This window comes from Nipponia nippon, unplaced genomic scaffold, assembly GCF_047370975.1.
Source record: "Nipponia nippon isolate SJK-2023a ecotype South Korea unplaced genomic scaffold, ASM4737097v1 scaffold_35, whole genome shotgun sequence".
Taxonomy (NCBI): Eukaryota; Metazoa; Chordata; class Aves; order Pelecaniformes; family Threskiornithidae; genus Nipponia; species Nipponia nippon.
In genome coordinates, this window is record NW_028262353.1 from 2,541,899 (window position 1) to 2,558,135 (window position 16,237).

Sequence of the window (16,237 nt, forward strand, 5' to 3'; positions counted from 1 at the left end):
GCCTGCTCTGGTTTGGTGGTGGTTCATGTGGTAAGAGGTCCGTGTGAGATGTTGCATGGGAACGGTTTTGGGGGGCATTTTGAGTCCTTGCATATGAATCCAGACCCATAACTCAGTGAATTTGCTGGTGTTTCAGGCACAGAAATGAGCCATCTGTCACAACACAACTTCCACAGTGTTTTTCCATGGTTGACTTTCTTTTTTGTTTTGGTTACTTTTCCGCACCCAAACCAAGCCTGGTGAGAGAAAAAAGGAGAGATTGTGAAATTACCCCCACAAAGTGCAAGTCTGCAAAACATGCCATCACACACAAAAACCTATGAGACACAAAACCCCAAGCGACACACTGCAAACAAATCACAAAGAGTTTCTTCAAAAATGTTTGCTAAACTATAATTAGTGTAAGTTAGGGGAACACTTCAAACCGTAATATATTCTAAGCCAACTTGCAAACAGAGCACTTTTAGATTCCTTTTTATTTCCTCAGTAGTTAGTATTTGCTGGGCTGTTTTGCATTTTGAGCAGCATTTATTGCTGCCAGGCAAACCAAACCCTTAAGCACTTTAAATTAATATCCTGATCCTATCAAGGCCAGCTTCCCAAATGTATATAAGGGGTAGCATCACTGTGTCACTTCAGCGGGATCTCTGTTCCTCTCCTGCAGAAGAGCTTCCCCTAAACTTTCACATTCCACCTTCAAATAAGCCACGATGAGCAGACAGGCACCTACAGTGAGATCTGTCCTGGGACGAAGAGGCTTCAGTTCAGCTTCAGAGATTTGTGGTCGAAGCTACGCTGCCTCTGCCTGCCAACCTGTCCGATGCGGAGCTGGTGCCTATAGCAGCAGGAGCGTCTGCAACCTGGGTGGAAACAGGAGAATCTCCTATGTGAACGGGGTCTGTGGTACTGGATGTTTTGGAGAGTTCGGCTTTGGCGGTGTAGGCTTCGGTAATGTTGGAGGAAGGGTTGGTCTTTGTGGCCCCAGGGGATATAGTATTGTGAGAGGTTACCCCGATCGCAAGGCTGATGGCATCCAAGGTATCTGCATTGATGAACGGCTTCTGAAGCCCCTCTGCGTTGGGATCGACCCGCTGGAACATGAAATACGCTGTCAGGAGAAGGAACAGATCAAGACCCTCAACACCCAATTTGCCTGCTTCATCGACAAGGTGAGTGCAAATCTGCTCTGTACTTGCACTTCTTTTTGAGAAAAATAAACCACAACCAGTCTCCTCTAAAGCCCCAGCCCAGCTCATGCCATGAATCACTGAGCCGGGTCCATGCAAAGGTCCAGATTCCCGCAGAGCCATGCTGGTCCAGGGTGAGATCTTCAGCATTAGGGAAGGACTCATTTCAGCCACGTACCAGTCCTAGGATTTGATGGTGTTTGCGTCACGGCCACGGTAGCACTGGACTTTCTTGCAGGTGTCTCCGCTCTGGACGGTCTCAGTTCAAGGCTGGATTTCTGATTGCAGCCTTGTTTTAGCTCAGCTGGAAGTTACAGCCCTGACGGGCTCATCCTTCTGTCCTGCATTAGACCCTTTCCCCCCCTTTGTCTTTAAATATATCGACTGTTCCAAAAACATTCCTGAAGGTAAAGGAGGTTAATCTTGATTCAGGCACCTAAGCATTAGATATCTAAGTCTGAGCTGTCACCTTAGGCTCCCTTTGTAGAAAAAACAGAGACAAACAGGTTCCACCCTCCGGGGACTCAATCTCATCCTAAAATTCATCAGAGGCATCATCCAGAGGAGCTTTATTTCTATTCATTGGTGAGAAAGGCAGATTTACACAGGTGACTTTTAGATTTCTAAACAATTTAGACGTGACTTTTAGATTTCTAAATAAGGGCAGATAATTTCATCTTCATCATGGCACATCACCTCTCACTTCCCGAAAATCCTATTCTTCCACTTGCAGTTTCACAATGAGAGCAGACAGTTAAACCAGGTGTCGAGGCATTGCCGTCATCCCTTTATTTGAAGAATTGCTATTTTTTGGCCTGCAGGTCCGATTCCTGGAGCAGCAGAACAAAGTGCTGGAGACCAAGTGGGGCCTCCTGCAGCAATACGTCCTACCCAAGAAAGGGAAAAACCTTGAACTGTACTTCGAGAATTACATCTGTGACCTGCGGAAGCGCCTGGACTGCTTGCTATGCGAAAAGCAAAAACTGGGCAGCGAAGAGTGTGCCACAAGCCAGCTGGTGGAGGAGTTCAAGTGCAAGTAAGGACCTTCAGGTCTCCTCTAGCCATTGGCATTTCACTTCTCCTCTGGTTCATCCCAGGCAACATCTCCCAGACATGTGGCACATCCCCTTTGGGGATGTCACATTCTTCTGTCTCACTTGCAAGCTCTTTGCATTGTTAATGGTGTTGTTCATGAAGAAGCTTCTGATCTTGGGATGGTCTAATGTTCGGTCTCCAGACACTGATCTTACAGTGCCTGATGGCAGTCTGTGAGCAAGCAAAGGTTGTTATTTATACCTGATGGTTAATGTCTGCGTGTCTGATAGTACTGCTTGGCTCAGCCCTTTTCTTCTCCTTTTCCAACAGATATGAAGAGGAAATCAACAGGCGTACAACCGTGGAGAATGAGTTTGTGGCACTCAAAAAGGTGAGAAGCTCAAAATACATGAATCATTATACCTATGATAGGTTTATTTGGTGTAAAGCTTGGCTGAAATAGTGCGTTATTAGCAAATACCTGGCAAAAGTGTTATAATGAGCAGGAGTGAAGAGGCACAGGGTCAGAAAAAGAGGCAAATGCAAGTCGAAAGTAAAATAATGTATCCTCAAAGCTTATATCATCAGCACTACAGCAATACTTTTGTTACCCCAAGCACATTCTTGAAGTGTAATGGGAAGGTGCATTTGTAGAAGGGGGACAGAGTGGGAGAGGTCACACTGGAATAGCTGGTGTCTAAGACACTGGTTATTTTCTGTCCGTCTCTTCACATCCTTTATACTTGGACATCAGAAAAGCAGAAATCATTTGGACAATATTAAAAAATTGTGTTTAAATACTCATTAGTCAATTCTGAGCTTGCAGCTAGGTCCTAATAAATAAACTAATCCCTGTAAGTCACATTGGAATGGTTTTGTTTTCCTTTAGGAGACACCAGGGCATCTTGACTCACCCTCTCACACCTTTCTGCTCTTGAAATCTTGTTGAAACATGTTCCTGTTTTATTGGCACTGCCTGTGTCTTCTGTGTGTATTTCTCCAATGTTTTCAGCGAGATTGGGCTGGAACGTGTCTCCTCTCTTTCAGGATGCAGACTGTATCTTTTTGAATAAGGAAGAGCTGGAGGTGAAGGTGGATCTGTTAAGAAGGCAGTTGGAGCTGTTGAAATGCGTGTTTGAGGAGGTGAGTTTCTCTGGTCCGTCCCAGGAGTTTGGTGGTGCTGTATCATCCTTCAGGCGCTCCAAATTTCTACAGCTTGAAACCTCTTGGACATGTCTCATCCCAAGCCCTGAATACTTGAAAGCATGGAAGTACAAGGTTGATATAATATTAACATGATTATGCTGGAAATAGGGTGGTTCCCCCTTTCTTAATGCAGCTCCAGGTATGAATGGGCTGTGTCCTAACTCTGCCCCTGAGAAAAGAGATGCATCGGTCTAGTTCCTCCGGATTGCAGGTGTCTGATTAGAGCTAAAGAAACTCCCAGCTTCATCCTGTCATTAACATCAGTGAAGCAGCTGAAGATGACAGGATACCAAGGGTTAAGTCACTCAAATTCCTTGCCCTTGATGTGGGCAGAATTGCTGCAGGTCAGCATGTAGGTCAGCAGCTGACATGTGGCAACTCATCCAGCAAGGAGGATTTTCTGCTGAGCCAACCTGAGGGACATTTCTTGACTTGTTATATCCACCAGCTGAGCAGTGTGGCTCTTTGTCCCAACCCTTCCTTCACTACAAAGTCTGTGAATTGCTAACAGCTGACTAAGCTGTTCCCCAACTTGTAGGAACGGGCTCAGGTAGATCGCCAGCTATGCGACACTTCGGTCATCGTGAAAATGGACAACAACCGAGACCTGGACATGGAAAGCATCATCAAGAATGTTGAATGCTGGTACCAAGAAATAGCTCAGAAGAGCAAAGAAGAAGTCGATGCTTTCTACCAAACCAGGGTGAGTAGGAAGCAAGCTGGGTGTCTGCCTGGCTGCAGGTCAAAAACAACCTGGCTAACAGGCTGCAGGTCAAAAAAAGATGATTGTGTTGTTTCTTGGTTCCAGTTTCAGGAGCTTCAGGATAAGAGAGGCAAGTATTGCGATGATCTGCAAAGCAACAAATGCGAGATTTCGGAGCTAACCCGGATGATACAGAAGCTGCAGTGTGAACTGGAGAATGTGAAGAAGCAGGTAGGAGAGGCCCAGAGGAGATGTTTCCAGAAAGGGCAATGTCTTGGAGTACAGCTCAGATATGGGGGAAGATGACGCATTGGCCTTTAGTAGACTTAAGACCTGCTCTAGGCTGTAGTTGGAAAGTGTATAGTTGAAAAGTGGATAGAGAGAAGGGACACTGGTGTTTTTTTAATCTGTTTGCAATTGGAAGAGCAGATTAATCCAAAACCAGAATGCCCAGGAATTAGGAAACAAAGCCTTGAAGACACTTGCACTGTTATCCTCCCTCTGACAGGTCTCCTGCCTGCAAACCTCCATTTGTGATGTTGAGCAGCGTGGGGATTGTGCCCTGAAAGATGCCCGGGAGAAGCACGTTGAGCTGCAGAATGCCCTCCAGAAGGCCAAGGATGAGCTGGCTTGCATGCTGCGGGACTACCAGGAGCTGCTGAATGTCAAACTGGCCCTGGATATTGAGATTGCAACATATAAGACTCTCCTGGAGGGCGAAGAGAACAGGTGGGTGACAGAGACCTTGTCCCTTTTCTCCTGTATATCAGAGGCCAGAATGATTCCAGCTCCGAAGTGAATTTTGCAGCTCCAGGATCCTTCCAGGCTCATGGAAAGTGGGGCTGGAGAGACGGCTGGAGGCCATACAGGCCACCCTTATGCCAGCAAAAACAGTTCCTGTCCTAGGGATAGTCAGACGTGTTACAACAAGGGAGTAAGTGGGCTGGATATATGGCTGGAAGTTATGAGTAACGTCAGGTTTCTAGATGTGCATGCAACTGGTTAATAGGATAACATGCATTTCTCTTCTCTCCCCTAACAGGATATGTGTGGGGAACCCAGTGAGCGTGTGTAAGTAACCTGAAGATTTTCAGCCATGAGGGTTTCTCATTTTAGGAAAGGTGGTTTATGGAGTAGCATTATTTGTCTGCCCCATCTTCCTCTGCCTCCCTTTTCCATTTCAGCCCAGGCTGATGTTGAAGGTTTAGTCCCAGAAATCTCAAATACCTCTGAATTTTAAAAAAATCAGCTTTTGGATGGAGGGGGTTAAGTCAAATTCGTGACCCTTTTCTGCTCTTGGAGGCAACAGTGAGTTGTCCTGGTGAACCTGCCAAGCGATGCACCGATGTGCATTGAACCTGGGAAAGAATACGCCACCAGCCAGATGAGCAATGTGGGAACTGGGAGGATCTGTGAGGGGATGTGTTGGGACATGGGGGAGGAGTTGGAAGGAGCAGGGGCTCAGATACGTTGGACAAATCTAGAGGAAATCAGGTTTGGTTGGTTCTGTCACTCATGAAACAACTTGCCTTGTGGGACTCTTCCAGTTTTCCTCTATAAATAATTAATTCTGTGGGCTGTCTTGCAGCTGTGGTCAGCAGTGGCTACAATATCCCCGATGACTGCGCGATGCTGGCTGCAAACGGGGCTGTGTGTGGCTACAGCTCCCTGGGGAGACGGTCCGGACGACACAGCTCCCAGACTGGAGCATTCAGCTCCCGGAGTGCTGGGATCCACCCCAAGAGAGTCATTAGCTCAGTGGCCAAGCAGTGTGTCCCAGAGGTGTATTGCCAAGCCGGAGGGGTCAGCTGCAAAAATGGAGGATTCAGCTCCCGGAGTGGGGGGTACCCAGCCCGCACCGTCATCAGCACGGGAAACGGGGGCTTGAATGCTAGGATGGGGGCTTGCCAAGCTGGTGGGGTGGTCAGCTTCGGGAACCAAGGCTGCGTCATCAGGCAGCTGGGGGGCTCTCCCGTCGTCGTTGCAAACAGCCCTGAAGTTGTGGCGTGCAACAACGGCATGGTGGGGAACTACGGGGTTGTCAGAGACCCGTGCGTTGTTCCATAGGGCCATCAGCTGGGGAGGTGGCACAGCCAGCAGTGTCGGAGGGCAACGCTCAGACGCGCCGTTCCTCCAATTGAGATGATGCAGGATAGTTTCTCTGCCCACTAGTAGCAACATTGGTCACCAAGCCCATTCCCACATTTATTAGCATCGGTTATATACCCCACCAAGTTATGTTTTCAGAGTCCCCAACCCTAAAGACACATCTAGCAAGCTTCTCCAGTAGGTGCTCAACACAGTATTATTTCTCTGAGTTTATACTGTCTAGATTATCACAGCTTTAAGGGTTTGCTTGTTGCACTGCCTTCTCTCTCTGGCTTTTCCCATAACGAGCAGATTCATCAACAATGTTCTTCTTTACAAGACACCTCTTTTTCTTCCAGCTCTTCCCAAAGCATTTCAGAAAAGAGAGTGATGATTTAACTTTCCCAGGAGGTACTGCAAAGAGCACGCTCCCCCCCCCCCCCTTTTTTTTTGTCAAAGAAGAAACCCTGAGCTGCAAATTTGAGCTTAAATTTTAAACAAGGCAATTTCAGCCTTCAAAACACCTGCTAGTTACACTGCAGCCATAGGCTTTTTGTGGAATTTGCTTACAGATGAATACGTAGTACTTTCATTTGCTTCTGCATGTTAGGGATGGCTAGTTCAAAGTGTGCTGATTTTTAGAAGAGCTCCCCTCCCCATCCCCCCCCCCCCCCCCCCCCAAAACGCCAAGGGAAGTTATTGGTGCATAAATCTTCTGAGTTGACATCTTGTACTCACATAACCAGAGCTTCTTTCATTGACCGCTCAAACTTCCCAGCTTTTCACTGCGCCTTCAATAAACTGCATTGAAAGTACATGGTTTGTCTCCGAATTTTTCCACAGACGGTATTTAAAGAAATTACAAAATGGGTGAAGAAGGGCTCTCTCACAGTCTATGGGGGGAAGAAAGGACCAAAGAGATCTTTTGATTCTCTTTAGGCAGTTTGGAGCATGGTGGGACTCAGATGCCAGGAGAGTCCAATGGGGTTTATTCTGTTTGATTTACCTCCTTATATCGCACCACCTATAAGATATTTTATAGCGCAAGTAACAACTGATGTCAAAGATTGCCAGAAACCCCAAAATAGTTTTAAGCACTGTAAGATGTCCTCTACGACAAGTTTGCCAGCCTGTAGCTTCATTTGTCACTGCAACCTCAGAACAACCTATTTGTGTGGCCCTTCCATGTCACAGCAGTTGAATGAAGACAGATGCTAATGCTCACCTTCTGGGCTCAACGGGCTTGTGATCAGGGCTGTGTTCTGCCGGAGTCATATGTATTTCAGACATAAAAACCTTTGCTTCAGTGGCATTAGGGCTGACAAAGTGTGACATTTACCCTGCATGACTTAAAAGGCAAAGGGATAAGTTATGAGATCTCGTGGTCATAACGAGGTGGGATTGACTTTGCCTTAGTTTTGAAGCTTCCCACGTAGAGCTCAACATGTGAGCTGCTTGCTGGGAGCTCATTTCACGGCAAGAAACCAACATTTCCATGGGTTGATTCATCTGACCAAACACAGGCGTCTAATTTAGCACCAAATGCATCAAGCTCTAGACTCTACTCACTGCATCAATTAGACCTCTCCCGGCTTTGCAGGCAGCCTGGGGCAGGGATATTAGCGCAAATGGAGACATCACCATGCGAGACGCCTGCATGCACTCAGACAAATACACCCTGCCTGTCATCCGCTGGATTTGCAGACGCTGTTATCAGAGCGAATTTCTCCCTGTCTCCAGCACATGAAGAATTACAGGTCACATGGCACCACTAATCTCCCCGCTCTCAGAGGGCAAAACTCTAATTGCAACCTAAGAAAAGTGAATATTAAAGACTGACAAAAGGAAGAAGATAAGCACCTTTGGGGAAGGGCATGAGATGTAATTTCTATGCTAAGAGTAGAAACTGCCTCATCTAACTTTGACCATCTGCGTGTCAGACTCCAGCGAGGTGAGGTAGACAGTCCTCCACTTGAGCCCCTCTCTCAAACGAGGAAACCCAGTTCAGCAGTTTATCATCTAACTTTTAAGTGGCTACAATTAGATGAGATGGAGCCCATCTAGGTGGGTAATTTTGCATCTGAGCTTAATGCATTCACCACTTGCAAATGTAATTTGGAAAGAAGGCAAGCCCGATGCCTAGAGTCCCTGCTGAGCCATTAGGCAGCTCCAGTTAATTGCCTGAACGTCACTAATTCCCTGTACGGTTTCAAGACGTCACTCTGGGCCACAGCCAGGCGGTGTGCACAGGATGACTGTCCAGGAACCACTGTAGCTCCAAGTTTGGGTCTTCCTTGTGGCTATGAGGAAGCATGGCCATCCCTTTGCAATCCATAGCCAGAACGACGCGGCTTGGCTTTGTTTCAGAGGCCACTTTTCATTAGGTTTTTGCTGTTGTTAAAAAAGACAGTTGCTTGAGAAAGAGGAGGTGGAGAAAGCCACAGCTTTGGGACCTGGGCTTAGTCCTCACCAGCTGCTGCTGGTTGACTCGACCAGTTGGTCTCGCCATCGCTTGCTCTCCCTCCATGGCCCGGCAAAACAGGAACTGGCTTTGCATGACGTTCCCAGCCTCGAAGGGGTGAAAGCCCAGCAAGCCCTAGGTTTTCCAGAGCTTTCCCTTCTTGATCATTAGAGTCGGGACACCAAGGTGTCCCCAGATAAGAGAAGACACAAGCCTGGGCTGTCGGTTGCAGTGCCTCATTCTCTTGCTTCAGGGATGAACTGCAGACAGGAGTCTAAAATAGCTTCCTAACATTAGCAAGGGTGACTTCTCCCATCCCAACCAAGGAAGCAGTAGGCGACTGCCTAATTTCAGTGGGAGAATAATTATCTTCTAGTGGACTGAATAATAGAGAGAAGAAAGGAAGATGATACTACCTCTTCCAAAACAAGGGCAGCTCCTTCCCTCCTCATGTTTGAGCCAACACCCAAATATTCTTAGCTATAATTTTAGCAAACCAAAGAGGAAAATGAAGGCTGCATTTATTTGTCTCTATGGCTACAGCTGAATGGGCTAGCTCTTAAGGTTTTGTCACAGTAGCAAAAGGAAAAGGTTCATCTCAAATGGTTTTCAAACTATTCATTAAAGCTTGTATTACAAGTTCAGGAACATTTCCTGATAAGTAATTGCTATTTTTCCTTCCTAGATTTTTTTTTTTAAATCTTGAGTATTGTTGACTATTTTTTTGCTCTTCTTTCTAATAGCAATTATCTTAAACAAACAGTTGTTTTAAGCTGGGGAACTGGATTTTCTGTCAGTTAAAAATAACCAGAGAAAACCTTTTGATAATTGAGAAATGTTTCATTCAGTTCTTTTAGTAAAAAAATATTAATAATTTAAAAATACCATTCCAGAAATTTTATTCTATGAAATGTTTTAGTTTTGATGTTTTGGCTGACCAATACAAGCACTCCAAGCCAAAGCCTACCGTGGTCAAGAAGATGAAGAAGAAAGTGGGAAGAAGCAAAGCCATGGAGACTAGGTGCATGGTCCAGGTCTCCCCCATCACCCATGGGGACAGATGGGCAACTCGGAGGGTGCCCCCTCCGAAACCCAAGCATATCTTGGGTGTGTTGCAAAAAGAGCAGTATGAAGACAGGGGTGATTGTACTCCTGCGTCAGGCAACCTCCTGTAAATATGTCACCACCCTTTATATCCAGCATTTTCCAGTTCAACCATCCTGTCCAGGGTGGAATGCTTCTGCCACAAATTCATCTTCCAAAAAGACAGCCTTATCACACTGACCTACTCAATTTATAGACTAGAAAGGGTGACTCACCTTCTCCTAAAGCATCTCTCGGCACTAAATACACCAAGACAAGAATGCGGGAAGAGGAGGAAGAGGTGGGACTCTTACAGGAACAGAGAGAAAGTCATCTCCACGAAAGTCATCTCCACAGCGTGTCTCTGCAGTATGAGGCAGAAGAGATGGCACAACCACAGCAATCAACTCAAAGAACACACTTTGCAGTAAATATTTGAACTGGTAATTAACCCAAGTGGAACACATTAAACAAGGAAGTGTTCTCCGAGCCAAGATTGCCATTTAAGCTTTTTTACTTGCTCATTATTCTCTGTGTGTGTGTGTGATAGCTACTATAATGTTTTTTCATGTCAAAAGCAGCTACCAATTACCACTAGCCAAACAAAACCATGCAGGCTCAAAGACGTTTGTCTCATCCAACCATGCCCAACATAAGGGATATTTTCAAAGTCTGCCACTAGACGGGCTCTTTCCCTTCCTGCTCTGCCCCTTCCCTGCAGGGAAGGTGCTCTTTTCTTCTCTCCCTACCTGGAATGAGCTAAGGATGCAACCTCGGCAGTCTAGCATTGGACAATGGATCTTTGCTTTTGTCTTTTCTGCTGCTTGTGAGCTAAAAAGGCCTCAGACTCATCCAGCCTTTGAATCAGTAGCAACAGCAAGAAATCCGAACAGGTTTTCTGGAACAAGAATCCCCTTTGGTCTCTGCGCAAACCTATGGAGACCTTGGTGGAGGACCACACACAGGATTCAGCGAGGGTGGCACAAGATGTGGAAGTACGTACCATAGATTTGGCTTTAAAGGTCTCAGAGATTGCAGGAACCCCAGTGAGTGCAGAAGGTCTGGAGTTTATAGCAGCAGAGGAGCTTGCAGGTTGAATTATGGTGGTGGTGATCCTGGGCCCATTCATTCTGCAAGCAGTGAAAACAGCCAAAGCATCAGCATAGATGAAAGCTCCCAGGAATGGTACAGCTCTGGGGCTAAATCATCTGGGACTACGAAGTACATAGATAAAGAAATCTCAGGAGCAAATCTGCCTACTTGCTGATAAGGTAGGTGAAGGAATTTTGCTTTATTCTGCAGTGATTTCCTTGCAGAGCCAAACTGGGAAGTCCCCAGCCACATCAGAAAGATATGGTTTGGAATATCCCACTTAAAAAAAAAAAAAAATCAACTTGTTTAATTTCAGCTTTTTATCCTAGGCATTAAAAAAAAAGTTTACTAAGTCAGAGTTTCCTGGAGGACAGAAGTTGCATTTTTGTGGTCTGACAAAGCAGATGTGGATTTATTGCATTTTTTTACCATTACTCAGGGAATCATTATCAGGGATCATTTGCCCCCCCCCCCCTTTTTTTTTTTCTTCAGATATCCAGTTTTCAAGCTACGTATCCAGCACCCAGAAAGCACAGTGGTTTCATTTCCCCTTTCTGACCCCTGGACCAAATGAGATTGCCTAGCCGTCTTCCTGATACGTTGCTTTCTGTTCTTCAATGAACACACCATTTACTGGAATCATTACTGTATTATCATTACTACTAGCACACAGGGTAGGCGGCCAAGTGCGGTGTCTTGTGGCTGCACAGATGGGAAATCCCAGGCTGTATTTTCAGCCCTGCATCTGCAGCCCGAGGAAGCGGATAGACACTTTGCACGGCAGGTGGGAACAAACGATACCCAAAGAGCCTGCCACAAAGCAGATTGTGGATAAATACAGGTAAGAAATTAGCCAGTAATTAGTTCCTCTTGTGAACACTCATTCCTTGCAGCCAGACGGCTCCACAATCCACATTATATTCAAAAGCAAGCTGTTTCTTGTGATGTGGTCAACATTACTAACGGGAGGGAGAAGGAAGCTTTTAGTCAGAGATCTCACTTGAAAAGGGATGGATCAGGGTAGGAGCAAGATATTCTGGGCTTGTGGTCCAGGCTCAGCTTGTGGGTGGAGGATTCTCCACCTCCTCGGGTACAAGCAATATAGGATCGTGCTGGCTCTTTCTCACCTCTGTTTAATAAAACTTCTTTCCTTTTAAGGTGATTTTAATGGAAAACCATCAGTCGTCTTTGGATGCTTCAACTCAGCTGCACCAGAACAAAGTGAATTTTGGACCTTTCTGTGTGGTGGTCAAACCAAACATCCGGGTAAATTCTGACCTGGCTGCCCCCAAGAGCTGTTTTCTGCCTTTGGTCAGGATTTCAGAGTTTCCCTTCTACATCAATAAAACCTTTTCAGGAGGTCTACTCTTCTCAAAACACCGGCAGATTTAACTTTCCTTCTCCGCTTTTTCTAGGCTTGTGTCATTGAGGTGGCTTGAGGAAACTCCTAACTGCAGACAACACGATCTGCAAGTCTGCTTAGAATAAATGAAGGGAGCCCAAACCCAAACCAGCCATGCAAACCAACTGGCTAGTTGAGTGTGAACTGCTCGGTGTCTGCTTGCAGCTGCTCCTGCATCAGCTCCCAAGGAGCTGGACGGTGCACGCCATGCCATGACAGAGCCATGGGGCAGGGCAGATTTGTTGAGGCAGGAGCTGGAATTGCCGAGATGTGTGTTTGAAGAGGTAGCAATTCCTCCCTTTCTGTCCACAGGGAAATGCAGGTTATGTTTTTTTTCCTGGAAACACCCTCATCTTTAGCACAGCCCAGTTTAGTGCAGGCAGAGTTGGGTTTCGGAGCTGGACCGTCTACTTATCCGACAAATCTACTAATCGGGCTTATGTGCCAGTTGCATACGGGAACAAAAAAGCCACTGATATTCTTCAGGGTTCAGGTGTTACCTACATGGGGAATCCTCTGTCTATACCCAATGCTCGTTGGCCATGGTCCAGTTCAGTAGGTGGATTTATCCTTTTTCAGGATTAAAGGAGGCTTGGTATATTCCAACGATGAATCACTCCAGGTCAGATTTTAGCTGCAGGATGAAGACTCTCATTATACAATTAGTTCTGTGTTTCCCCAAAAGTGATGCAAATGAGGGGGAATCGCTCTGGACTGCAACTTTTTTTCAACCTTTAGGCACAAGCTTTGCAACACCACCATCACTGTGAAAATGGACAACCAATGGCAGATGGGCACCGTCAGAAACCCCAACACTGAACAGAGCTCAGAGCAGACATCAAGGCTTTGGGCCATAAACGAAGGATGCATCAGCTACTGAATACCATCGCACAAGTGCAACCCCCAGCTCTGGAGGAGCCCAGATGTTGACCTAGGACAGTGTGTTAAACAGGATCTCTGCTAGCTTGCTTGAAATGGGCTATTTTGTACAACAGAAATTAAATTAACGATGTTATTATGTGAAGAAAGCAAGCAGGTGGAAGGGTAAAGCATAAAAACCTTTTCTGTTTTAAGGTGCTCTTTCAGTTCTGGGGTCAAGGAAAGACGATTCAGTGTAACTGAGAAACAGGGTCTGAACACTCAGCGTCCGAGACCTCTGGCTTTGGAGCTGAGACCATGAGCTTGCCCAGCTGCACTCTGCTTGTGACAGCGATGAAGGGTTTGGGTGGGAAGGAGGTGCTAAACCTCTGCAGAGCAACTGGCAATTATGCCAAACCCAGTAGCAATCTCATAAGCAACTGGTTCTCTTTATCATATACTCTTGGAGTAACTTGAAAGAAGTCACTCAAAGGGAGTATGACGCTTTGGGGACAGTGCGCCTTGGGTGTTTGTCCGTCCTTAATTGAAATGAGGACAATGAAGCCACAGCTGTCATGCTCAGTAATTAAAGGGAAAGTAAAGCCAGCCGTCCGTCCTTTGACAGGTAGCCTGTCTGCAGACGGATATTTGCGATGCTGAGCAGCGTGGTGACAGCATTTGCAAAAATGCCTGGGAGATAAAACACGAAATGCTCTCTACGTTAAGCCAAGGAGGAGCTGGAAGGCCAAGTGTGCAATTATTAGGATGTCTTGAACACCAAGCTGGCTTTTGGTCATTGAGATTTCCACATGCATTTCCACATGCATCCATTTCTGGATGGAGAACAAGAGAGGCAGGTGCTTAACACTCCCTGGTATCACACGCAGAGCCCAGCAGGTGGATTACCCCATAGGATATTCAAGGAGAAAAGCAACCACATAATAACAAGAACAAAGAGAATAACAAGGCAACACACCGATGCGTGGATGTTGCTTCAAGTAATTACACCGGAGTTCCCCAAATTAATCTCCTCAGTGTGTGCATCCCCACTGAGTGGAGGAGGAAGACGGGTGCCTGATTCACTCGGGATCACCTGGGTGCAAAGTTAAGAGTAGCTGTTAAATGAAATAATGAATTTCTAGGATCCCACTCAGCGCAGTTTCTTCTGGAAGCGGCAGATTTGCCTAATAACGTATTTCCTTTTATCCTCCAACAGAGAGTGGCCAGGGAGTCCTGTTGGCACAGCTATGAAAAATGTATGATTCACAGGAAGATTTTCTCTTTTCCATTTCTCTGTGCCGTTTCTGGGTTTCTTTTCCAGTTACTGAGCGCTGGGTTTTCTCGCAGCGCAGGTTCCCAAGTCTGGTGCAACGGACGGTGATAGTGGCCCAGCTGGATTTCAAACTCAGTATGGGCACATCTCTGGCCACGGAAGAAAAAGTTTCCTAAAACAGGAGATTTAGATCGAAAAGTGAAGGAATCCACCTCAGAAACACAGTGAAATCAAAGCGTGACTTTGCATGTCTGAAGGCATAGTGATCTTGCACGCTGGAGGACATAGCTGCGGCAGAGAAGCGTTTAGCTTTGGGAGGAAGGATTACTAGTCCAGAGGTATAATCATTACCGTTGCTTGCCTTTATCTCCCTGAGCGTGTGGTTTGCTAGCAATTCAGAGAGTTAATCTCTGGAAATGGAGGTTACAACCCTGTAGGCTTGCTGAGCTGGGGAAATAAAGACTGTGGTGCCCAATGTTTCAGCTGGCTGCTCTCCAGGGCAGATAGCACCGGGGCTTTAGGGAGCAGGTGTTTCTGAGTATTAGGGCTGTGATGAATAGAAGTTGGTTGCAAATTCCTCTAGGACAAATACTGCTCTTTATCTCTAGTTAACGCAGTGGAGACAACCATAATACAGAGCTTGTGCACCAAGCCACCACCTCTGGAGTGACACATCGCAAGTTTTTTGCATGTTGGTGGCAAAATGAATCACAAAAGTGACTCCAACCATTCATTAAGATAATAGGTATGTCCTCTAGAAGCTATACCTTCTGTAATCTCCTTAATCTGAGTGTCCATCTGGCAAGCTTAATGAATAGGTGCTCATAAACACAGCATTGTTATTTCTCCTGGTTTGTATTTGTCCTTTTATTCTGCTGAGGCTGGTAGCCGCGTACAGATATCACCTCTGCTCTTGGATCATGCCCCCGTGGCCCTGCAAAGCGTGACTCCTTGTCTCCAGGTTCTCCTAGGCTGGTGACTTTAGAAAACAATCTTCTGTTTGATGACACCAAGCTCTCTCATTAACTATTCATGGAGGCCATGCCTCTAGTTTCAACTTGGTGACTAGTTTGTAGGTAGCAGAATTCAGGTGACTCCCACGCTAGAAGTGTTTTTATTCTTTTATGTTATCTTGCCCAAGTCATTTTTACAAGGCCAGCAATAGGGTTTGCTCTCTACTGAACACATGTCCTTGTCCCTCTCTGTAGAGTGATGCTTTTTAATTCAAGACGGCACACAGAGATTGTATTGCTGATAAAAGCTCGGTGTTCTCTGCTGCCAATAAACTGCACACAATGTTTGTGCATTGTCTCTACTTCACCTTTTTTTTTAAAGAAACCTGTTTATAAGTTTGCAAAATTAACTCTATTACCTTAACCACATGCACTGAACAGCTACTTTCTATGGTCATTATTATATATACTCGTGTGCACGCACAGACATAGATTTACAGACCTATCGATGGGAACTAGTTGAAATTCAGTGGCTGAATTTCCCTCCTCCCACACTCTCCTTTTTCACTCAGCTGCTGGAGGGCATCTCTGGAGTCCCTGGTTGGCTTTGTGCATGAAGGAACATGTTTTCTGGCTAAAAAAAGTCTGTATCAGGGAAGAGACGAGACAACTGTCCCGTGAAACAGCGCAGCAGTATTTCCAACCTCAAAATCTGATGTGCTTCTCATGGCTGCTTTTTACAAGGATTGCCCACCTTTCCCCAGAAAAACACTTTCAGTGCGAACCTCGTGCCCTTCCCTTGGCATGCGGTTGCTCTGCCTCTGCAGTGGCAATTCCCAATGCTTAGTCCTGGCTGTTGTGCTTTCGTCATGACACTGCCATACCAATTCCACCCC

At 46.0% G+C, this 16,237-nt stretch overlaps 1 protein-coding gene across 1 annotated transcript; it reads left to right on the forward strand.

The window, feature by feature from the left end:
• Nucleotides 1-710: 710 nt before the first annotated feature.
• LOC104019217 (keratin, type II cytoskeletal 4) lies at nt 711-6,198 on the forward strand. The gene is made up of 9 exons (XM_087771584.1): nt 711-1,169; nt 2,009-2,223; nt 2,553-2,613; nt 3,270-3,365; nt 3,967-4,131; nt 4,237-4,362; nt 4,640-4,860; nt 5,174-5,202; nt 5,720-6,198. Exons 1-9 carry the CDS (start codon nt 711-713, stop codon nt 6,196-6,198), a joined length of 1,851 nt encoding a protein of 616 aa, XP_087627710.1.
• Nucleotides 6,199-16,237: the final 10,039 nt, after the last annotated feature.